This window comes from Polistes dominula, unplaced genomic scaffold (assembly GCF_049000335.1).
Source record: "Polistes dominula isolate Pdom_NZ unplaced genomic scaffold, Pdom_raw_medaka scaffold_35, whole genome shotgun sequence".
Lineage (NCBI taxonomy): Eukaryota > Metazoa > Arthropoda > Insecta > Hymenoptera > Vespidae > Polistes > Polistes dominula.
In genome coordinates, this window is record NW_028300968.1 from 2306004 (window position 1) to 2332723 (window position 26720).

General features: G+C 31.6%; 1 protein-coding gene across 16 annotated transcripts in view; it reads right to left on the reverse strand.

Moving 5' to 3' along the window:
- gro (TLE family member transcriptional corepressor groucho) overlaps positions 1–26720 on the reverse strand; it is a 121261-nt gene that overhangs the window by 19110 nt on the left and 75431 nt on the right. For 11 of the 16 annotated variants that reach the window (XM_089173322.1, XM_089173320.1, XM_089173319.1 and 8 more), the window contains 4 exons: positions 18947–19009; positions 18782–18868; positions 18027–18089; positions 17335–17697 (listed from right to left, as the gene is read on the reverse strand). In XM_089173322.1, the coding sequence (XP_089029448.1) occupies positions 17335–17697; positions 18027–18089; positions 18782–18868; positions 18947–19009 (576 nt within the window). The remainder of the gene's footprint in view (positions 1–17334; positions 17698–18026; positions 18090–18781; positions 18869–18946; positions 19010–26720) is intronic. The other 5 variants (XM_089173324.1, XM_089173325.1, XM_089173326.1 and 2 more) reach the window with 3 other exon arrangements.

Here is a 26720-nt window from a genome sequence, read left to right on the forward strand (position 1 = left end):
GACGGGCAGGTGGGATGGGTTGACAGGAGGCGTTAGCTTGGGATACGTGGAGCCGTCATACAATAAATACGATATTTGTACCCCACCGTTAGCTAAAAGAAAGAAATAGCGAATACATATAACCGTGTGCAAACATATACACATACATATGTGTGTATGTGTGTGAGCTAGCGAGGGAGAAAAAAAAAGAAAAAAAGAAAAAAAAGAAAGAAACGCGGTGCAGAGGAAAGCGCGTTGCGAAGCTTTGGCTACGGTCGAAGGGTCGAAGGTGGTGGATGGGTGGCGAAACGTTGGTCTCTCGGTAAGCGAAAGGGGAAGAACGGGGGAGGGGGTAAGGGGTCAGGGGAATGAACGAATGAACGAACGAACGAACGAACGTGGAGGTGTCGGCGCTGACTACCACCGCTGCCTGTTGGGTTGCTCCGGTGGGCGGAGAGATGGTATAGATTTTTATGTCTGCGAGAAATACAAAATGATGGATATAAAGCTTCTAGGGTGAGTGGGTGGTCGCGAGAGCACCTAACTCAACCAAACCACCCACCCAACCAACCCATCCAGTTTCTCTCACTCTTTCCCTTTCTCTTTCTCTCTGGAGGCGCACGCAAACACGTAAAAACGAGAGAGAGGGAGAAAGAGAGAGAGAACGTCGGAAAGGGACGGATTGGATGGGTGGCAAAAGGGTGGACGAAGGAGGAGGAGGAGGAGGAGGAGGAGGGACGAAGCGACGACGGAGGGCGCATACGCGCGTTTGCAAGGACACGCGTGCGGGTAGGGGGACGAAGGGGTGAGGGGTTTCACACGGACGAGCGGCGTACAAGCTCACCTCGCTTACCGCGGAGTTGTGAGGGAGGGAGGGAGGGAGGGATAAAGGGGAATCAAGGGGATGAGGAGGGAGGTCTCTTTCCGGCTGCCGTTCGCGTTTCCCCTAACCTCATCCTCATCCTTCTCCACCTTCTCTAGCTTTACCTCCACCTACCATCAAGTTATCCAACCTCGCCTCGTCCCTCCCTCAGACTCCTCTACTACCACCTACTCTAGAATACCCTCCTCCGACCTTGCGCTCCTCTACTACCACCTAGCACCACCACCAACCAACCCCCTGCGACGCAGCACCAGACTACCCCCAATGCTGGGCTGCTGCCACTATCTACGTACGAAACACGGGAAGCTCGTAGCGAATGTTTTGTCATCATACCTACCGGCCCAGCTACCTCGCTACAACCCTCCCTCCCTCCCTCCCTCCGTTTCATCCGTTAGAGTTCGTTCTCCGTCTCTTTCTATTTTCCTCTTCTCGCGTTTTCCTTCTACCCCTCGTTCGCTCGTACGTTCGCTCGCTCGCTCGCTTTTGCTTCCCTCCCTTCCTTCCTCTCTCCCTTCAACCCCTTCTTTGGAGGGCCAAAGGCAACCGGCAGCAGCAGCAGTAGCAGCAGATACACTTGCAACCACGTACACACCTCGAATTTCCGCTTTAGGCAGATACCGAAGTGCTTCTCGCTCACCTACCCTCTCCCACTAACCCTTCCTTCCGTATATGTGTTAGAATATATATATGCTGGTGGGCTTCCAAGTGCGCACGCGACGCGACGAGATGATAAGAGGAACGAAATGCGAATGTGAAACCGAACGATGCACCTTGGTGCTGCTGCTGTTTCTGCTACTTGCACGTGCAACCCCCTTTTTCTCACTGAGAACTTCCCGCTAAACCAACCCCCTCTCTTTTTCTTCCATCCCTTCTTTTCAGTCTTCTTTCTTATCGTATATATTCTTCATCTTTTTCTTTTTCTACTTTCTTTCTTTCTTGTATGCATAAACAGACATATATACATACAAATATATAGAGATACACATATGTATGTATATACTTTCTATTTTTATCGTACATCTTCGTCGAATTGTACATATTTACCTATCTATCTATTTTTCTATCTATACTACCAACCAAACCAACCAAACAATCAACCAACTTAACCAAACAACAAACCAATACGACTATATATATGTAATGTGTGTGTATATATAGATGTGTGGTATTAGAGAAACGGAACAACCCCCAACGTGTATTCGCGCTTTTCCTCCCCCCAATCATCGTGTTTTTCGGGCCAACTTTGCACACGTTTTCGAAAAGCACCCCTATCTTCAAAACCCACCACTATCCCCTCATCGGGGTTGGTGGCTTTTCTGCGAATGGGTTTTATCTATTTTTTTTTCTCTCTCTCTCTTTCTTTCTTTTACTTTTTTTTCCTGTTATTTAGATGTAGGATTTTTCTGAAAGAAGATATTACCGATATATAAATCTAATGATTTTTTTTTTACTCTAGAGTCTTATTCTTTATATATTTTTTTTTGTAATTTTGTAGAAATAAAATCCATAATCCTAGGAAGTTCATTGGTTAATAATTTGCTCGTTTGAATCGTTGGTTGGTTCATCGAAAAGATGAACTTCCTAAAATGATTTTTGAATTGGAAGAATTCAATTCATTTCATTCGATTGCATTTCATCTTTATTATTATTATTATTAATATTAATATTATTATGTTGGTATATTAGTATTAGTATATTATATCAATTCCCACTGTTTTTTTCTTAATCCTTTATTGTTTTACTTTTTTTAAGAAATAAAATTCAATATATAGAACATAAAGATGTTTTAGACGTTCAGGTTCATTGTATTGGTATTGCAATAAAGTTATAAAAAAATAAAAAAAGAGTAAAAGAATAGAAGAAAAAAAAACTGTGTAGGTTGGAGGGTGGGGGTGAGAGGTAGAAGATGTGGCAGACGTTGTTGAGTACAATTAAATGTTCGCGGTTGGTTTGTGGTTTTGGTACGAATAAAAAGTACACCCTAGATTAAAATGTCAGAGTTGTTTCAGCATATTATATATATATATATATATATATAAAACAAAAAATTATTTTATGAATAATTATTTATTATTTGTTTTATATTAAAAATAAATTGGATAATTCGTTCTAAATTTATTTGTTGTTTTTCATTGGTTATCACTTTTATCGATAAATTATTTACTCAAATGTATACGTAATTTTGCATATAAGTATACTATATATGTATATATTATATTCTATATATATATAATAAAAACTAGTGTAAGAAAAGTATAAAATATAATTTCGTTTATTTTTTAAATGATTCAAGTAGTAGTAAAAAAATAAAATAGAAAGAAACAATTAAATAAATTCAAACGCAAGTTCTTATTATAGTATATTATATATAATTATTATAAATAAATAAAATATATATATATATATAACTAGTGTAAGAAAAGTATGAAATATTTTTTCTTTTTTTTTTTTTTAAATGATTCAAGTAGTAGTAGCAAAAGAAAAAGAAAAATAGAAAGAAACAATTAAATAAATCCAAACGCAAGTTATTATACACACCTGGCAAAGATCCCCCTCGAAAAACTTTGCGTATATCGGTAATGGGGGAAAAAAAAAAAAAGGAAAAGGAAAAAAAAGAAAAAAAGAGAGGGGGAAAAAAAAACATAGAAGAAAACTTTTCAACGACGAAGCATTAATAATTTAACGTCGCTAATTAGCTTCTCGCGCGTTATCGGTTGCACCCTTCTCCACCCTACCGCACTTTCTCACTCTCCCTCTTTCTCTCTCTCTCTCTTTCTCTCTCTCTTTCGTCCTTCCTTTTCCCTTTCCCTTTTTACCCGTTCCAGTACAACTTCGATGTACCTTATTATTTTTTTTTCCTTCTTTTATTCCCTTCTTTTTTTATTTTTATTCTTCCAAGTGGATCAGTCGATATCTCAGGGCGAGTTTCTCGTTAGAAAAAAAAAAAAAAAAGAAAGAAGAAAAAAGAAAGTACGGAGACGACGCGTTTTTTCTTTCACCAAGTTTGTTCTTTCTCTTCGTTACTTCTCTTCCTCCACCATTTTTTCCTCCTCCTCCTCCTCCTCCTCCTCCTCCTCCTCCTCCTCCTTCTCTTCTTCCTTTTTCTCCACCTTCTTTACTTCTTCCTCGTCGTCATAGTCGTCGTTCTTTTTCTTCCTATCTTTTTTTTTTTAATTTTTTTTTCCTTCTCACCCCTATCCCCTAACTCTCTTTCTTCAACGTCTTCCTACGCGACTCGTACCACCGGCAGGCATCCCTTTTTCTTTTCTACCTTCCACCCCCCTTTTACCCCAAACCCTCAGTTTTTCTTCTTTTCTTTTCTCTTCTCTTCTTTTCTCGAGATTTTTTGCATCTTCTAACTTTCTCTCTTTCTATCTGTCTCTTTTCTTTTCTTTTTAGAAATATATATATATGTATATAAAGAAAGATCTCAGGAAACCATGTTGCATCGGGTGTCCCAACAGTGGCGTAAAACTTTCAAAACATTGTTATCCAATTGACTTTTACACTATTGGATTATTATTTATTTTTTTTTTTTTACGAATTCGTTTCTAAACTTTCTTTCTTTATATATATATATATTATATTTTATATATGTGTTGTATATAGAATTATTATTGTTATATTAATTAATAAAATTATATTAAATTAATAATATTACAATAATAAAAATTTTTAGTATTATATTTATATCTTAATATATATAAATAATGTGTCACGTTGTTTGTCCGCAATGGACTCCTAAACTACTGAACCGATTTTAATAAAATTTTGCACACTGTGTGCAGTTTCATCCAACTTGAATGATAGGATAGTTTATATATCAATATATAATCGCAATATTATTTTATTGCGAATTATTTGTTTATTAACAAAGAGTCATGATTATCTCTGTTAGTTCGATAAGATTCTAACAGATGGCGGTATAAGGTAATTCGTTGACTTAAAGACGTGTGTATCGGACTGATTGTGAGCCATAGCAACGCGTGGCGGGGCACCCCTAGTATAATCTATTTCATAATATAAACTATTCATATTAAAAACTATAATCAATTTTTATTAAACAATTATTATAAAAAAAAAAATATAAAATACTACAAAATTCAAGAAATTCGAATAACCCACTAATCAAATTTGGTTTCCCATTACTTCTCACTTTTATCTTATCACCTATTCGCACATTTATTTTACTTATTTATCTTTTTCTGAACCAAGCAAGTGTTTGTGTGTGAATCGTTTTAACGATGATAAATTAACATTGTTAGAATTCAAATTAATAATCCTTTATTAGATTAAATCACGTACTATTGCAAAAATATTCTAGACGATTGAAAGAAATATCCATTGAGCTAACATTAATCATTGGTTTTTAACAATACTATACTGATTACGATTTATTTATCCCATAAAAAGGATCGATACCTAGTTCCTTTTATTTTTTTTTTTATTCTTCTTTTGAATTATATCTGTTATTCGTAAGCGTCTCATCAACCAATTAGATTATATTTTTCACCAAAATTCATATTCATTCATTCATTCGTTCATTTTTTTATTCGTTCATTCGTTTCTTAGTTCATTTGTTCATTTTTTTATTCGTTCGTTCGTTTATTCGTTTGTTTATTCATTCATTTATTCGTTTATTAGTTCATTTGTTTATTCGTTCGTTTTTTTATTCATTCATTCGTTTATTAGTTAATTTGTTCATTTTTTTTATTCGTTCATTCGTTTATTAGTTAATTTGTTCATTTTTTAATTCGTTCATTCGTTTATTAGTTAATTTGTTCATTTTTTTAATTCGTTCATTCGTTTATTAGTTCATTTGTTCGTTCGTTTATTCGTTTGTTTATTCATTCATTTATTCGTTTATTAGTTCATTTGTTCGTTTGTTCAATTTTTTATTCATTTATTTGTTTATTCATTCGTGTTAACATTTTATGAAATTGACAAAATACGATTGGTGATATTTTTTTTATATTTTTTACTACGTGGTTGGTAATATTTCTAAATGTCGTAAGAATACTGTTGAGTCGTGCACGTATACGAAAAGGAAAAGGAAAAGGAAAGGTGTGGTGTGTTGAGGTGAGGAGAGAAGGGAAAGGGAAAGGGAAAAGGAAAGGGAAAGGGAAAGGAAGAGTCAAGTCGAGATGGGAAGAGGGATAATGGATGAGGATACGCTCACCGATGTAAAAGCAATTTCCGTTAATGTAAGTGAGGAGTAAAGAAGATCTTTTCGTGCATTGCGAGCGACGAAAGCAACGAAATACAAAAAAAAATAAAAAAATAAAAAAAGCAAACGAGAGAAAGAGACAAAAATTTATAGTTGAACAAAACAATAAAAATAATCGTTTTTATTTTATTCGTAAAAATTATAACCTATAAATTAATCCTAAATTAAAATCTAAAAATTATAACCCTAACTTTCACGAATCACGAGAAAAATACGTAAACTAATAATATTATTAATAATAATTAAATAAAATACTTAATAATAATTCAAGGGTTGTTATTTTCTTTGGTTAATTATAAAATGAATTTAGGATAAATTGTATTGGTTTTGTTTTGTTTTGTTCTTTATTAATTATGATACTATTTTCTTAGTAACGTGCAAGTGTATATTCTGTTAAGTTTGTTTTCTTTTTCTTATCTTTTTTTTTTCTTAAATGTGAGCTAGTTGGAATCTAATTTTGTTGTTAGTTCGTTCTTTCTTTCTTCTTTTACTTTTTCTTCTTTTTCTTGTGAGTATAGTTTGATAGAGAATGTCGAAGAAGAAGTTTACTTTAAAGGAAAATCAATGGTTTTGAGGTTAGGTGAAAGTAAAATTTGGTTAAAACTTTTTCTTATTCTACTATGATAGAAATTTATAGTTATATATTTATTGTTTATTATATTTATTGTTAACTATTTTATTTTAATTCTTTGAAGCGTTTCTTAAAAATAGTTTGAATCATTTTTGAATTTAATATTAAATTCGCGCCAATTTCTCGTTCTCTTTTTTCTTCATTTAGAATAGGTTAAGTGAAAGTAAAACTCGGTTAATAGTTTTCCTATTTTACTATGATAAAAATTTATCATTATATATTGTTTATTAAATGTATTATTAACTATTATAGTTTAGTTCTTCGAAACGTTTATTAAAACTAGTTTGAATCATTTTTGAATTTAATATTAAATTCCCGCCATTTTTGCATCCCCCTTTTTTTTTCACTTGAGAGATTAAACCTTTTATAAATTAAGTTTAATAATAACACGTTCACGAAAATAAAAAAGAAAATACTTAGAGATGATACTTTAAATAAATAACTTAAAATAATTTCAATTGTAAATAAATTTTAATCCCAATATTTTACGATGAAGAAACACACACAGGAAAAAGAAACAAGAAATAAGAAGAAATAAAAGAACAAAAAAAAAACGTAAAAAAGAAAGAGACATATCTACTCATAGATATGTCTGTGAGTAATCGAAAACTACGAAACAGGAGGAAAAAACCCCCTGGCCCCCACTCACCCTCCACCCACTATACTTTTCCCCATACAACCTAGGAACCAGGTTCCGTCGATCGGTGGGGTTAGGTAGGTATAGTAAGCCCTGGTTTTTAAAAAAAATATTATATCGGCATCGGTGCTCGTTACGCGAGTTTCGGCGTAGAGGAATAGAAAAAAAAAAGAAAATAAAAAAGAAAATAAAAAAGAAAAACATGGAGAGAAAGGAGGAGTATGAGTAAGAGGAGGGGGGGGGTAGAAAAACGAAAGAGTTGAGTTGAGATAAAAAGAAAAATAGAACAAATAAAGAGAAATAGAAATAGAAAGAGAAAAAGAATATTCGTGAACCAACCAATGGGGTTGGACAGTGACGAGCCTGTAGGTAGGTAGGTAGAAAGGTAGGTAGGTAGGTAGGTAGGACCCACAAAATAAACTGAAACCACCCTCTCTTTCTGCCCATCCAACCCACGAGCTCTCATTCTAGCCGCGTCACCTCCATCCCCCGTGGCACTAGCACTGCCGTTGCTACCACTACCACTACCACTACCACTAAAAACTACCATCAGAACTACTACCAACACCCATCGTCTCTGCTTCTTTCTCCGTTGTCCGTCCATCCATCCATCTATCCATCCGTCCGTCCGTCCGTCCGTTTGTTCGTTCGGACGACCGGTGCGCTCCACTGCTGAGGGTCCACCCTCCTCCTCTTCCCTCTTCCTCCACCACCACCTCCACCTCTGTAGAGCTCGGCCAAATAAATTACACCGCCTCGTGACGCGAAAAAATCCAACGAGTTGCCAGAGTGAGTGAGTGGATGAGAAAAAGGGTAGGAGGAAGAGGAAGAGGTGGAGGTGGAGGAGGAGGATGAGAAGGAAGCGACGGAAGAGGAGTTGGAGGAAGAGTTGGAGGCAAAGAGAAAAATAGAATGAACGAAAAAAAAAGAGAGAAAGAGAGAGAGAGAGAGAGAACGAGTATGAACGGTAGGAAGGGTGCAAAGGGGGTTGGTGTGGGTTGAAAGCGTGAGATAGAGAGACAGAAAGAGAGAAAAGAAATGGAAAAAAAAGAAAAAAAAGAGGAAGAGAGAGATTGGTTGAAGGGTGGGTAGTGGTGGTGGTGGTGGTAGTGGTGGTAGTGGTAGGGGATGGATAAAGGCCAGCACGGGGCGGAAATAAAGAGAGAACGAAAAAATTGGAGGAGGTTGGAGTTGGAGGTGGGTGTACGGTGGTGGTCCGCTTTAATTGGTTCGACGTGGTCAGATGAAAAATTCAACCACCCCGGACCACCCCCTAACTCCGTTCCCTCCTCTATTCCTCCACTACCACCATCACCACCACCGCACACCCTCTTTCTCTTCCTCATTCGAATCTCATACAGCACAGAATTTCTCTCTCTCTCTCTCTCTTTCTTTCTTTCATCTTTTTCTTTTAGATTCCTTTTTTTTTATCTCGTCAGATGAATACACACACACACACACATACCTAGGAGAGTATGAGTATCGGTAAGGTACGACTAAACCATAAGCGTAGGAGGAGGAAGACAAAGCCGACCCAATGGACCCTCTCTTAGGAACGTATTTCTCCACGAAAAAAAAAGAAATAAAAAAAAAAAATCCAAAAAAGAAGAAGCACCCTCTTCGAACGCGTATTCTACGCTACGGTAACCACTTGTACGATTGCCTTCCTTCCTTCCTTCCTTCCTACCTTTCTACCTATCTACCCTTTCATTTTTTTTCTTTCTTTCTTCCTTTCCTACCTTCTTTTCTTCTTTCTTTTCTTCAATCATTTTTTTTATCCTCTTTTTCTCCTAGTCACTCCTCGTACCTTTATCATGCCTCACCTAACCCCCACTTTACCTCACTCCTACTGAATTTGAGAACCTTTTCGATTTTTCTTTCTGAAACATTGGTAATCGATGATTCACCTTCTTTTCCTTGTACACCAAAAAATATTCCCCAAAATAGCGACATTTTTAATACAATATTTTGAAAATATAAACAAAAATCATGATTTTAAAGTATGCTAATCAATTAACCCCATTTGATATCACGATTTTTTTCTAAAATGGTTCTTAGTTGCTATTTCTATTTTGTTTTGTTTTGTTATTATTTTATTATTGGCAATTTTACAATTTCACATTTTATTACCAATCAATTAACTACATTTGAGATCACGATTTTTTTTTTTTAACATGGTTCTTAGATGCCATTTCTATTTTTTTTTATTATTTTGTTATTGGCAATTTTGAAATGTTAAATTTTGTTTTTTTATATTTTAAAAATATGCAAAGTATGATTGCATATACGGTGTGCAAATGGTCTCGAATTGGGGTTAAACAATATAATTCGATTAAAATAAACATTTAACAAAATGAATATTCTATAATGTAAATAAAAATAAATATAATATACAATATAAATATATAAAATAATAATATAATATAAAATAAAAAATAATATAAAAAATAAATTAATAAATCTTTCAAATAAACTGCAATCATTTATATCGAATACAACACAATCTTTTGTTTCGATACACTTCTTTGATCTACAAAATAATAATAATAATTTTAAAAAAATAAAAAGAAAAAGAAAATGAATACTTAGCTTTAGGACAAGAAACTTGATAAAAAATTCTACAATCTTTTCTTTATCATTTTTCATTCAATGTTCTCTTTTCAAAGAATATTATTATTACTATCATTATTATTATTATGATTTGTTTTATCAGATGTATATATATATATCTATATACATAAAGTAATATTTATTCTTTATAATGGCTTTATATAGATCCAGGTTTTGCATCAGGATACTTTATAATAATAAACTTTCTTCCCTCTTGTTCTATTTTATCATTCGCACCAATTTACACGGACTAAAGGTACATATATATATATATGTATAAAGTATAAAATAGTATTATAGTATTATAGTAGTGCTATTACTATATTACTATGTTACTATATTATTATAATACTATATTACTATGTTACTATATTAGTAAAACACTAATATTAATTTAGTATTTTATTAATTTAGTAATATACTAGGTATAATATATATAATAATAAATATTAAACTAATATTAATATATTTTACTAATAATAATATAGTAAAATAGTATATGTATAAAATAGTGTTTATATATATATATATATATATATATATATATATATATATATATATAATCTTCTTCCTAGCAGCAGGTTACGTTTCTCGTTGAGAGAGAGAGAGAGAGAGAGAGAGAGAGAGAGAGAGAGAGAGAGAGAGAGAGAGAGAATTCACCCTCCTAGGGAGTTTTCTCGGTTAACTATATCAATCATGTCTGAAATCAATTCCGATCGGAATCTAACAAAGGGAGAGAAGATGCCTAACTTATCTCGATCAATCTTAATTCCGTACGGCGCGTTCTATCGGCACGATTACGATGCGTAAAGGGCGAGGGAGTGGAGGTAAAGGGCAGAGTTGGAGGTAGAGACAAGAATAAAGGTAAGGGAAAGGGTAGGGTAAAGTGGGGAATCACGAACTGGGGGAGTGATGAGGAGAGAAGAATGAGTGTAAAAGGGGGAAAAGGTTGGGCTGGGGTGGGGGAAAGGGAAGGAAAGGTTTGCAAGGGTGGAGGAAAGGTTCGCAGAGAGTGGACGAAGAAACATCGGCAATGCCCCGTGTCCCCATTGTGTTCAGACGTTTAATGTATCAAACGAGAATATATTGCGGAATAAAAGCATTTTCGATATAGAATGAAAGAATGCTATATATTGTTAGGTTTGCTATATTTTAGGTTAGGATGAAAAATATTTGTAGGTGATAAGAATGATTAATCAAAATAAAATAATTGGTTGAAGTAATTTAGGGTTCGTTGTTTTTTTTTTTGTTTTGTTTGACGCAAGTATTTGTTTTATTGTATTATAGTTGTGTATTTGTTTCACGTAGTAGTATTATAATTATATCATATAGTATAAAATATATATAATTATATTATCATAATAGAATTGTGGCTTGGAATTTTGATGATAATGGGGGATAAATAAAAAATTAACCAAAATCGTATTAAGGTTTGAGGTTAAACTATTTTTAAATCTATCACAAATGATTCTTTTTCTTATCTTTTTTTTTTTTCGTAGGGTTGCATAAAATTAAAAATATAATATTATAATTATATTATATTAATATAATTGTATTAAAATTTATATATGATAATAGGATAAATAAAAAATTAACCAAAATCATATTAGATTAAGGGTAACCTATTTTCAAATTTATCAAATAATGTTTTATTTGCAGGGTTGCTTAAAATTAAAAATACAATATTATAATTATATTATATAGTATAAAATATATATAATTATATTATATTAATATAATTGTATTGAAATTTTTATATATGGTAACAGAATAATTAAAAAATTAACCTGAATCATATTAGATTAAGGTTAACCTATTTTCAAACTTATCAAATAATTCTTTTTCTTTTATTTTTTTTTTCGCAGGGTTGCATAAAATTAAAAATACAATATTAAAATTATATTATATAAACATAATTGTATCGAAATTTATATATGGTGACGAAATAAATAAAAAATTAACTCCAATCACATAAGATCAATCTTAACCTATCTTCAAATCTATCAACTAATTCTTTTTCTTTTTTCGTAGGGTTGCATAAAGTTGAAAATAAGTTTAAGAAAGAGATAGGAGAGAAAAAAAAACAAAAAAGAATAGAATAGACGAAAAAGGAAAAAGAGATAAGAAAAGAAAAATCGATAGGATATGGTGAAAGATGTCGGGTAAATGAGACGCCACGCTACTTAAATCGATCACGATAGCACTGCTGAAGAAAACCAGTAAGAAAATAAAAGAGTGGGTGAAAGAAAGAAAAGAAAAAGAATCAGAAAAGGAGAGAAAAACCTCAGTGTCTCGGATAAACCAGCTTCTCTCTCTCTCTCTCTTTCTTAGGTTTGCAAAAAAAAATAAGAAGAAAATAATAATAATAATAATAAGAAGAAAACAGCATTCTGTAGGTTCTCTCGTCTGAGGTTCTTTCCTCATCCCAGCCACCCCAACCTCTCCTACCACCCCCGTGTGATAGTTGAAGCGTGTGCGACCTAGCATTTCCATCTTTCGTCGTGGCCCTGTAACAGGGAACACCAATACTACTACTACTACTACTATTCCTTTGATTAATGCTTTCCTGTGGGAGAAGGAAGAAGGAAGCAGCAGGAGGAACACACTGACGTCCTGGAACTACGACTAATCCCCTCACGGGATCGTCCTGTTTGGATTTTCAGCTGAGAACTGAACAGACGATGAAGAAAGGTTGAAGTAAACGTGTTGATGTGATAGTCCGTTCTGTGTATTGTTCGTGTGTTCGTGTAGTTGTAATAGTAGTGGTAGTAGGAGGGGGTGGATGAGGGTTAGTCAAATGCTTCATACAAGGGGGTAGAACGGGGGTTGAGATTTACCATGGGTGGGCTGGTATTTCATGGAAAAGCTGAAGGAGACTGTGCAACAAAATGCTAGGTTAGGGTGAATAACAACCATTATCCAAGAGTTGTCCATGAACACGCGAGAACTCATTTCCGATTATATCCATTTTCTTCTTCTTCTTCTTCTTCTTCTATTTCTTAACACTACTACCCCTTACATTCTCATTCTCACCCTTTTATTCTGTTATTTTGTAAGTCTACTAAATTCTATACATTACCCCTTCTTAACTCGATTGAGGTTATGTTACTTTAATTTGTATTAATATTATTGTTAAGTTGTTAGAAGTTGTTGTTAGAATGATGATAGTTTCATGTATCTAAAATATTTATGTATTATATTGAGGAAAACATTTTTGTTATTACTTTGTTTCTTATTTTCGAATGTATTATAGGTTAGGTATGATAAACGTGAGTTTTGTAGAAACAGAAGTAAAAGTATAAGAAGAAAAATAAGAATAGGACAATTTTAAAGACGTATATGAAAGAAAAAGACACTTCGCAGAATGACAAATAAAAAGAGATCAAGAAAAAAGAAAAAGAAAATTGAGAATGAAGGAACAAACAAATAAGAAAGAATAAAAAGGTCTACAAAAGGGAATATTTCTTCTCTAACCCTTCCTAGTTCTCTGTAAAATGGTTGAGAAGAGAATAGAAAAAGAAAATGTTAAAAATATGTAAATAAAAACAAATAAAGAAATAAAGTAGAAATAGTAACTAGAGGAACTAGAAGAACTAGAGAAACAAGTGAAACTAGAGGAACAAAAGGAACTAGAAAATAAGAAGAAGAAAATGAAGGGGTAAAGGAAAATAAATAAAAAGAAAATGCTAAAAAGATGAAAATAGAAACAAATAAATAAATAAAGTAGAAATAGAAAAGTAATGGTAACTAAAAGAACTATAGTAACTAGAGTAACTAGAGGAACTAGAAAGAAAGAAAGAAGAAAAGGAAGGGGTAAAAGAAAAGAAATAAAAAAAATAAATAAAAAGAAAAATAAGAAAAAGAAAAGGAAGGGGTTTAAAGAAAATAAATAAAAAATAAAAAAGAAGAAGAAGAAGAAGAAAAAAAAAGAGGGCAAAAGTAGAGAAAAGGGCCCCGCAAAAGAGGGAAACGAGCAGCTGAGAAAAATAATCCAATTTAAATATAGCGAGTGCCTCGTGGCTCGCCTGTTTTCACGGTTTTTAATTATAAGCGACCCCTTCCAGCAACACAACCACCACCACCACCACCACTACTTCTACTACTACCACCATTACTATTACTACCACTACTACTACTAATACTACTGTGAACCACCCTGGTATCACCCGTTGCTTTTTTTTTTTTTCTTTCAACTTTCTTTCTCTTTCTCTCGTTTATTTTTTCTCCTTCTTTCTCTTAGAAACGTAGCTGGCGTACACTTTGTCCTCATGATCCTGACAAAGGAGAACGTTTTCATGGATATTTCACAGCAACATGGCAAGAAGAGAAACATGCCTCCGAGCTATGACGCACAAGGAGGACCGTCGTTGTGTTCCTCACTCGACGTTGGCGTCTTTTCGTCTGGTTAACCCAATTTTACCAAAAGAAATTTCGTATATACCTTCTTCCTTTTTCTTTTGTTTTGTTATTATTATTATTTTATTCGTACGTGTATATATTGTGTACACATATATATATATATATATATAAATCGTGTTTGTATGTGTATAGTAAAAGATTACCGTACGTAGAACGTATTGCTAGTGGAAATACCTTTCTTACTTATATATAAATTTATATTATACGTCACATGTATATAGATATATAATATATATGTGCAGATAAAACATACAGAACTGTATATATATATATCTCATACAATTTCCATATCATTTGTATTGTATTACTTTTTTAGGTTGCACGATGCAAAACTTTCTTATTTCAAAACGTATATTTTCCGCAAACATTTGTTGAGATATTTATCTCTTTATAAAACTTCAAGTAAAACTTCATGTAACTTTCATGTAGCATTATTTGATTCATTTTTTATTTTTTTTTATTTTTTAATATTTATACGTATTACATCGAACTTGTTTTTTTGTACTATTTTATTTTATTCTACTTTCTTTTTTTATTATATTGAGAAAATGTATTTTTAGGTTAGTTCGTATAAAGTTGAAATGTTTGTTGAAATTTTGATATAAATTTAATTATATTAAAAATTATTATTTAAAATTATTCTGTATACTGATGATATTTTTTTTTAAATTTTTTTATTGGTAACGATACATTTTTATTTCGTTAAATGAAATTCGAACGATTGCATTTGCCTAATATTAAAATTATTATTTTATAATAATATTAATATAATATATAATTTTTTTAATAAATAATTAAAATATAATTAATAAATAAAATAAAATATAATAAATAGTAAATAAAATAAAGTATAATAAGTAAATTAAATAAAATATAATTAGTAAATTAAATTAAATATAATTAGTAAATAAAATAAAATATAATTAGTAAATTAAATTAAATATAATAATAAACATATTTTATAAATTTAATTATATTAAAATTATTTCATACACTGATCGTATTTTTTGTATTTTTTTCTTTATTCATTGACAAGGATAAATTTTTATTTCTTTAAATTAAATTCGAATAATTTTATTTTCCTAACAATTCACTTTCTTATCATTTTTATCTCACCATCAAACTCACCCTATCCCTTCCTTTCTTTTGTATTATTATTATTATTACTTTTTTTTTTTTTAATATTCAAACACCTTTTTGTCCTTTTCCATTTCTTTATTTAAATTCTTTTTTCCTTCTTTTCACGCGTCGTTCGATTACGTACTTTCCACTTAAAAAGGCCAGCCCTTTGAACTGTTTCTACGGAAACGTTTTTCGTTGTCTTTGAATTATGATTTACGAGAAACGTCGGGAAACGAGTTGTACACGTGAAAAGAAAGAAGAAAAAAAAAGATAAAGAGAGAAAGAGAGAGAAAGAGAGAGAAAGAGAGAGAAAGAGAGAGAGAGAGAGAGAGAGAAAGTGGGAGTTTGCTTTGACGGAACAAAACAGCGACATTTTTTAAGTCTATTCTACTTTGACGATGTTAAACTGGTAGTACGATCGTAAAGGGCGTTGATTTACATCGCTTTGACTGCAGAGTCAAATGGATCCCTCTCCCCCACCCTTCTTCTAACGTTGACGTATCCCTTTGCTTCGAGAGAAATAAAGAAAGAAATAAAGAAAAAAAAAATAAAAAGAAAAAACCATAAGCAACAGTGAGAGAAAAAAAAAGAAAAGAGAGAGAGAGAGAGAGAGAGAGCGAGAGAGAGAGAGAGAGAGAGAGAGAGCGAGAGAGAGAGAGAGAGAGAAGGAAGTTGTTACAACGTGTTGTTGAAGAAAAATAAAAAAAAAATATAAAATTGTGTGTTAAGGAAAAATATATATTCGCGTTATGATGGTGTATAAATAAATCGAACGGAATTTAATTTACATAGACAAACAAACGAAAAATATAATACGAAAGGTGGAGTATATTTTTATAGGGAAAATATTTAAAATATATAAAAATTGTATTTTGTATCTCGAAATTATTTATGCGAATGATATGATTAAACGAATATGTGTGTGTGTGTGTGGGTGTTTTTAAACTCGTATAATATGTTAGAGTTGTAAGAAGATTATTTTTTTTCATGTATTACTATAAGCGTTTGGAATTTGTATTATTTAATCAATAAAATAATTTAATTATTTTTATATGTTATATTAATGTTTATTAAATTTATTTATTAATTTAATTAATAATTGAAAATTAAATAAATTTAAATATATAATTATATATCAATCAAAGTATGCGCACATGCATGCATTATTGTTATGTTATATTAATATTTATTTATTATTAATTAATTAAATTAATATATATTAAATCAATCTATATTTAATTAAATATAATTAATAATTTAATTATTAATTACAAATTAAATTAAATTAAATATACAATTATTTATCATCGAAAGTATGCACACATGCATGCACATATGCACGAATTTGCAATAAAAGTGTCACGTAAATGTTAAAAAATAAAACGAATAATTACAAAATATAAATTTTGAATTATTGTTTTAGCAATACTCTAAATTCCTATGTAAAAATTATATAAAAAAAAACTATTTAATTATTAAATATAATTAAATATTAAATCTAATTAATAATAAATTATTCCACCCCTACAAAACCCTAGAAATAAAAGTATTTCACCACTTAAAGTGTTAAAAGGTTTGATTTATTTTTTATTGAATCTTCCCACGTAAAAATTATATAATAAACAAAAATCCTTTAATTATTAAATATAAATAATTATTTAAATCGAATTAATAATAAATTATTTCACTCCTACAAAATACTTAAGTCTAAAAGCATTTCACGTATTTTATGTATTTCAAGTATTTCAAGTATTTTAATGGGTTAAAAGGAATAAATAATTAAAAATCAAACTGAAGAAATTTTAATAAATGTTATAAACACTCACATGACCGAGTTTTTCTTCCTTCCGCCTTTTGGGATCACTTTCAAGGTCAGGCGTACGTGCACGAAACTTTTCAGGTGGTGAAACAGATTGTCGTAGTCTCTCGTCGGTAAGTGCAATTGGTTTTCTATCTTCGGGCGTTTCCGCAGCCGCCCTATGTTGTTGCAAATCGGCAGGTTTTAAAAGGGCCTGAGCTTGGGCCTGAACCGCTGCGGCCGCGGCAGCGGGATGGGCTGGTGGGGCCAGGTGAGGTGGGACTCCTGCCGCTGCTGCTGCGGCTGCTGCACCGGCAAAACCCAACAATCCACCTGGTGGTAATCCACCGACCACAGCACCGTGTGGCAATTGTTGCGCGTGTATTTGTTGCTAAATTAAAAAATAAAAAAGAAAATAATTTCTATCTAATAATTATTATAATATTATTTAATTATAATTTGAAAATTTATATAACTATCAATTATTATTTTATTATTATCATTTAATTGTAAATTAATTAAATTGTAATTATTATAAATTATTTATATTTTAACTTTATATCATTAAAATATAATTAAATATAATAAATATTAATTATACAATAATAAATATTATATAATTAATTAAATATATAATTTAATAATAATATATAAACAATTGTGAATATTTTTACGAATTTGTAATAGTTCATATTGAATCGAATGATCAATCAAACTTACCAACAATTGTTGTAGTCCTTGCTGTTGTTGTTGCTGTTGCATAAGATACATTTGGTTGTTATTCTGTTGTCATTAAGAAAAAAAAAGAAAAAAAGAAAAGATATAGAAAAAAAAAAAAAAAAAAAACAAACAAAGAATAGAAAGAAAGATAAAAAACAAAAAGATATTGGGATCTCTAGCATTTGAATACGCTATCTGGTAGCTAAATTCAAAATTAGAGTAGATAGGTCGAATTACTACACCACGTGGGATCTCTAGCACTTGAATACGCTATCTGGTGGCTAAATTCAAAATTAGAGTAGATAATGCTACGGCACGCCCCTGCCAGAGATCCCAATATTAGGTATACAGCTTTGCTTTCGTGATTTTCCTACAGATGGCTTGTAGGGAAAATGGCGGAAGCAAAAAGTTGTACACTTAACAAAGGGATATGGGTTTATGAGAATGAAATAATATTAATAAAATATTATTATTGTGTTTATTGTTCGAAATAAGTTCGTGCCGATTTTGCCGAAAGATTGAAACGCAACACATTTAAGTTTTTTTTGCATACAAGGTGCCATATTGTTCTGCAACCTTTCCTTTATCTTTAAGAGTAACCTCAAAATTTCATCCTACCAGAACTTTTAAGGTTTTTTTTTAGTAAAACACACTTTATGCTACCTACTGTAAAATCAGCACGAACTTTTTGGAAAATCAGAAATTTATTTAAATAATTATTATTTAATTTAAAAAAAGAAATGAAAATAACTTACCCCTATGATGGCGTTCAGCTCGGACATGGTAACTTGTTTCGCCCTTTCTACAGCATTGGCCACCTGCTGCTGATGCTGTAAGCCATGCTATCATTATCGCGTCGTGGTCGCACTCGATCGTACCGTTTATAAAAACAATTGGTAAAAAGAAAGTCAAAGACTCACCTCTTGTGCCAAAAATGGCAGTAATTGGACGATTATCGCGTTCAACCTCTTTGCTATCTCCGTCTGAAATTTAATTTTTAGTTTCTTTTTTTTATCTTTATCTTTTTTATTTTATTTTATTTTATTTAAATATATCATACGCATAGAAATCAAAATCACCCTTTCTTCTACCATCCTCTCTTCTACCACCATTTGGTCAAACATTTACTCAAAAATAAATTTTAAATAAAATATATTTTTTGATATTTTAGTTAAATATATTTTATTTATTTTTATTAAATATATAAAAATATACATTTATTTAAATATATAAACAAATTATATAAATAAAATATTTTATTTTATATAATTAATATATTTTTATCATAATTAATTTGTGTAAATGTTTTTTTTTTGTTAAAAAATTATTTAAAATTAATTATATAAAATATTAAACTCTATACGTTAGAATTTTATGTTTAATATTTAAATAATAATTTTTAAAATAAATTTAAAAAAAAGAAAAAAGGAAACTCCGTTTCACCCATTTATCCAATCTTCCTTTTTGTGTCTTTCACTATTTTGTTTGAATAAAAAGAAATTATCTTTCCACGATGATTATAATTAGCAACAAATAAAATTTGTTTTTTTGTTTTTGTTTCGAAGAGTTTCGAGATAGATACCTTTCCTTCATTAACCTTTTTCTTTTATTTATCCGTAAAAAAAAAAAAAGTATAAAAAAGAAGAAACAAGAAGAAAGATAAAGTCTCGAAACCTTTTTGTTCCTATCATCCTTTACCCTTTACTCTTCACCGATCTGTCCCTTTTCCTACCCTCAAGTCTTGATATCAGACGGAAACAACGAATTCTCCCGGGCAAGTGCTTATCGATTTCTTTTTTTTTCCCTTCTTTTTATACATTTCCCACGGCTCTTAAAGTTTCTGGGTCATCTAAAAGTGGCCTCGTTAAGACCATCGTCGTCATAGTCGTCGTCATAGTCGTCATAGTCATCTCGGTGCTAACAAAATTCAAGAACGCGTAATGCCTTACTGAGTGAATCCTGTCTTTTCATTATTATTATTATTATTATTTTATTATTATTTATTTAGGATACAATTGGTGTTTGTGACAATTCTATCGAAACAAAAAGAGAAACAAAATATATTGAATGATTATTTGAACAATTATTTAAATAAATAAATATTATTTGGAAAAATATTATGTGTTGCATATTGTGTTTATTATTTAAATAATTTATTTTTATTATTATTAATATTAACAAAATATATTAATTTATATATTATATATTAATATTCTAAATTATAAATATTAATTATTTAATTTATATAGAGTAGTTATTTAATTTATATATTAATTAATAAATATTATAAATTATATATATTAATTTATTTTTATATATTCATTATTAAATATTAGAAATTATATATATTATAAATTAATTTTTATATTATTATATTTTAAATTATTATTTTTTATATATAAATAAAAACCAAGAAATACAATTTTTTAAATAAATATTTATTTATCAATAATTAATTCAATAACCACACATAGAAAAAAAAACACATCAATTAATCGAATCTAAAAACCACACGTCGTAATTCCAACCCCTTTTTATCTAAGTTATCCAAAGTATGCCATTGAAACCTAATTCCCTGTTTTTCACCCTCTTTCTCCGTCTCATTCTACCCTATTGCTCCCTTAGCACTGATTATAACGTAATTACGAATATTATCGAGACCTGGTTAAAAGTTAAACTCGAACTTTCTTCCCTAGTTTCGCATTCTTTCTTGCGTTTCCATTAGAATTGAAAAGGGTGAATGAATGAGTGAGTGGGTGGAGTGATGTGGGATGGTATGGGCTGATGGTTGTTCATGAGATTGATAAAAAAGAGAAAGGGCAATATCTCGAAGAAATCAAGAAAGAGAAAAAGATTTAGCAGACCAATAGGGTGAAAGAGGGTTAAGGGTGAGATTAAGGGGTAAAGAAATGCGTAAATTTAGAACTCAACGAAAAAAAACATATTGGCAGGTATACGAGGGCATTCTTGTGAGCAGGGGTGGAAGAAAAAGATGGAGTAAGAGAGAGAGAGAGAGAGAGAGAGGGGGTGGAAATATAGGAAAACTAGAAATATGAAGAATTGAAAGAAAGAAAAAGATGAGAAACTGTCGCGTCCATGTTAGTTCGATTCGACGTCGCGTCGTGCGTGGCACCCGAAAAAGGTTGAATGAAAAAAAAAACCAGAAAAAGAATGGTTTGGATGGTAGGGTGGAAAAACAACAACAACGACTACGACTACGACTACGACTACGACTACGACTACGACTACGACTACGACTACGACTACGACGAGTAAAAAAGTTGGGACGTACAAAATCGTCTCTGTGGTAGGAGGAAAATAGAATGTGAGAAAGAAATAAAGAAATAAATAGAGAAAGAGAATGAAAAAAAGGTAAAACACTTACGTGGGTATGCGTGAGTATACGTGCGTAACGGGGGAGGGGTGTAGAGAGGAGAGGAGAGGAGAGGAGGGAATTGGTTGGTTGGATAGGAAAAGAGGGATGAAGAGAAAATTCATGCGACACAAGCTCGACGCGGCACAAGTGTTGTCCCAGAGTAGTACAGGGAGGGGGTGGGTGGGGGATGAGGGAGAAAAAAAATGGTTATTCCTTCTCGGAATGGTGGTGGGTGGTGGGTCCGATGCACATGCACGTTTTCCCGCAGAACGGATGGTCCACCACTACCAACCCACCACCACTGGTCTACGAGTTGGAAGAGTAAACGAGAAAGAGAAAAAGGTGAAGCGAGATGGACTGGACCTGGACCTGGGCTTCCCCTTACCCCTTTCCAACCCCCTCAGTCTAAAAGGGGAAGAGATGGCCGAACTGCAGGCGGAGGAGGAATATAGGAGGAGGTTGCAGGTAACATTGAGATTAGCAACGGGTAAAAAATCGATGTCATCGCCCCCAACCCAAGCGCATATACACCAGCCCACCTCAGTCACCCTAGCCACCCCCCCACAACACCCCTTTTGCTAGCACCCAACTACCTAACCACCCAACTCGACTCAACTCGACTCAACTCGACTCTCTGTGCAAGCCTGCTGCTTGCCTGCCTACCTATCTACCTATCTACCTATCTACCTACCCCTGCAGGGTACCCCAAATAAAAGAACTCAAATATACGCGTCTGCGTCTTTCGTACGTGTGAGACGAGGACGCACCGAGTGTTGCCACTGCCACTGAGGCTCGGGGATTCGTTCGTTCGTTCGTTCGTTCGTGTGACCGACCTCGAAGCGTAGGATTCGTTTGCTGCTAGAAAGAGAAAGAGGAAAAGAAAAAAACAACCCTCCAAAAAAAAAGTGAAAGAGGGGGAGAGAAAGTGTGAACGAAAGAGCGAAAGCAAAGTGAAAGAGAAAGAGAGAGAGAGAGAGATGATGGGATGGAAGTAGGAAAGGGAAAGCCAGGTAGGGGTGGAATGGGGATGAGGTGGGGGGTGTCGGATGGATGGATGGTTATACGCAACGTATATCTGTATATGCATGTGTATGTGTGTGTATCTGTTCGAATAGGTCAGTGTGTTCGTGTTATGTCCGTGAGAAACTGGAAAGGCAGCTTGAGTTATGTGCAATTGGTCAACCTGCACATTTTTTATCGGACGTCGAGTATAGCCGCGATGGAGAAACGCTAGCCGACCCCTCACCCCTTGCTAGTCCACCCTCCCTAACCCCCTCCTCCTCCTCATCTTCATCCCTTTCTGTCCAACCCGTTTCTCCCAAACCCCCTCACAACTCCTCCAATCTCTCACCCCTTCTTTCCTCCCACCCACCCTCGTATATTCCAGGGAAGCTCGACGAACCCTACTACTACACCACCATCACCCCATCGTTCGACGATCTCTTTTTATTTGGTCTCTCCCTTTTCTTTTTTTTTCTGCATTTTTTATTTTTTATCAAAGTGAGTGTGAGAGAGAGAGAGAGAGAGAGAGGGAGAGAAAAAGAGAGAGAAAGGAAGAAATCGAAAAACAACCGAAAAAAGAAATTGCATATCCCATCAAAAAGGGATGAAAAAAATAACATATGTCTGTGTGAGTTGCTATGTTTGTATGTATGTGTATGAACTTAGGGTTGGTTTCTTATAGGAAAGAATGAAATTGTTAAATGTTGTTTGCTTGATTTTTGGTGTACACATTATTTGGAAAGTATCATGAAGAAAAGATTGAGATTTTTTTAAAACTATCCCTATCCCTATTATGTGTGTATGTATGTGTACAAACTTAGGGGTTGTTTCTTATAGGAAAGAATGAAATTGTTAAATGTTGTTTGATTTTTGACGAACAAATCATTTGAAAAATAACCATGAAGAAAAGATTAGATTTTTTTTTATTAAAAACAATCCCTAACCCTATTCCCAACCCCACCCCCACCACCGCCACCACCATAACTGACATATTGTTTTTTTAAATTCATTTCTGTATTTGTTTTTTTAGTTTTCTTAATTCATAAGATAAATATGAACGTTCACGGTTGAAAAGATGTCTGGGTGTGTGTTTGTGTGTGTGTGTGTGTGTGGATGAACTGCTAGAAACTATGAGGATTTGTGTTTGTGTGTGTGTGTAAAATGAATCGAGCGAGATTATGTTAGGGGGCTTAGCGCGTTTTCCTCGGCTACTACTTAAACTGAAATAGGGGTTATTTTCAGTAGGTTCTTCTCAAAGGAACTAATCCCCTAGATACTTTGTAAGGTTCTATGCTCAGCTGTTCGAAGGCATTTCAAGTAATTACTATGATATTACATAAGTTATCTAGCTTCTATATTATGCTTCGATGTAGTATTACGCGTGGGTAAAACTTCAGCATCAGTTTATTGAATACTTCCGTTGCTTACCTAAAAGGGATGCATGATTTATGCCCTTTTCTTTTGCTTTTGGTTTTTTTTTTATTTCTTCTGATGCCTTCTTTTTTTCTAAAGTAAATTCTATATGTAAAATTGTATTAGAATTATAAATAAGAAAAATAATAATATTAATAATAATTATAATGATAAGAAGTTTGTGGAATTTTATTTTGTATGTTATGCAAATTATTAGAATTTTTATATGTTTGTGTTATAAATTTGGTCATTTTTTTTTTTTTATATAAAAAGCACGTATAAATATTTCTAAAATATTAAATATTATTTATGTTAAAATTATGCCTTTTTATGTTTAGATATAAATTATATTAATATTAATAAATTAATTATGTGCATTTCTACCTTTCTTTTTGGTAAAGTAAATTTTATGTAAAATTGTATTATTAATATAAATAATAAAAAATAATAATAATAGTAATAATAATAATAATAATAATAATAATAATAATAATAATAATAATAATAATAAATAGTCCGTGTAATTTTATTTTGTATTCTATACAAACTATTACAATTTTTATATATTTGTGCTACCAATTAGGTTATTTTATTTTATATAAAAAAACATAAATAAATATTTCGGTAAAATATTATATTAATTATGTTAATTATTTAAAGATAATAATTACTAACTAAAACGGTATTTTATTATATTATTATTTGATTTAAAACAAACGTATTTTTATAGAATATTTTATTAATTTGTGTTAAAATTATTAAAAGATAATAATTACCAACTAAACTTGAATCTTATTAAATTATTATTATTTTATTTAAAACAAATTTCTATTCCATCAGACAACCCTATAAACACACATATACATACACAAGTTTCTTCTTTATAAAATATTTGATATAAACAAGAAAATAGTTGCGAATTTCTGACAAAAACTATCTTGGACAACACACTATACCAAAATAGATGATGATGATGATGATGATGATGTTATACACTTTTTTATATTCCAACAAAAATATCATCTCACACAATTTTCAATTCGCGAGACGTATCCCACACCCACGTAGGATTTCTATCGAAGAAAATATCTCGTGGGGGTTTTAGTAGCAAAAGGAAAAAAAAAAGAAGAAGACGAGAAGAAAGAGAGTAAATGGCGTCGGATGGGTGGTAGGGTGAAGGGGGTGGTTAGAAAGTCGAGGAATAATACAACGATATCGATTTTGTGTAAACCTTGCAAGAATAAAAAAAAAAAAAAGAAAAAGAAATAAACAGCCACAGAGTATTATGATTCTGACACCATCTTGAAATATATTTTTTAATCTCCTTTTTAAAGAAATTAAATAAAATACAAATAATATTTTGTTGTAAAAATATCACCCATACAAACTTATAAATGTACAGGTAAAACGTGCTCGTTTAAAAGAAAATTATTTTAACTGACGGGGGTGAATCGGGGTGAATGTGTGTGTATGTGTGTTTGTTTGTGTTAGTTTCAACGCATCTTGATTTTTACAACCAGTTACTTTGTGTAATGAGCTAGTACTATCAGATAATAATACTTCCAAGATAAAAGAGAGTTTTAAGTAAAGAAGAACAAAAATTTATAAAAGAAATGAAAGAAAGAAAAAAGAACAAAACTGAATATTCCCCAGGTGAAATAAATTGTACGAGTCTCTTGTGTGGATGAAAAAAAAAACACACACACACACAAACAAGCAAGAAAAGAAAAAAGAAAACAAGAGAGGAAATTAAAAAATAAAATAAAGGAAAGTAAAAAAAAAATCTAATCGGAACGTAGAAGAGAGTGGAAGGATTGTTAGGGAGGGTGGGTGAGGAAGATGGGGTGGTTTTTTTTTGTTTGGTGGTAGAAACGTAACGAATATTTGTTCTCACGATGATTTTGCACTGGTAAAAGTTTGCAACGATTTGTTTAAATTTAAAAAAAAAAAAAAAGATAAAGAAAAAGAAATTAATTTGCCGACCAACCCTCCCCCTGCCCATCCTCACCCTATTACATCCCTCGTTTGAGAATTAATTCGAAAAGATTCGAACAAAATTTATTATAATACTTGTTCGTTGGAATAAAGCGTAACGATGAAGGATTAAGACTGAGGGTGAGTATTTAAAATAAAAGGGATGATGAACAATCATCTAGGATCTTTCCATTCTAGTAAAAGGGTTTCTAAAGGGTAGCAGAAGATGAAGAAGAAGAAAAAGAAGAAGAAGAAGAAGAAGAAGAAGAGAATGGTTACTTGACACCCCTTTTAAGTCTTTCTCATTCGTCGAGTGACTTACCAAACAACGTTGCTAGATTAGATTTTCTTGATTACACAGTGTCGCCAACGAAAGAAAAAAAAAGAAAAGAAAGAACAGAAAGAAAGAAAATAAGGGAAAGAGAGAAAGAAAAACACTCCCTAAAATAATAATATAAAAGATATAATAAAATATAATATAAAATATATTAATAATATAATATAAATATAAAATAAAATATTAAATATGAAATTATTAAATTAAAAATATAAAATTATTAAATTAAATATAAAAAAAAATTTTAAATTAAAAATGTAAAATTATTAATATATTAAATTAATTTAATACATTAAATAAATATATAAAACAATATATAATAATATATATAAAAAAAATAAAAATATATAAATAATAATTATATAAAATTAAAAAATAGGCAAAAAATTAAATAAAAATAATAAAAAATATAAAAACTAGAAAAAGGATATTTTACTTCTCTTTTTATTTGGTGACTTTCTTTTGGTGACTTCAATGCATGGACGTGTCATGTGTTTTATTCCAAATTTCAAAATAATCTCCAAATATTCTCTTTCAAAATATATTAACACTAACCTTAAATATTACTTTAACACTATTAAACGTTCTTATA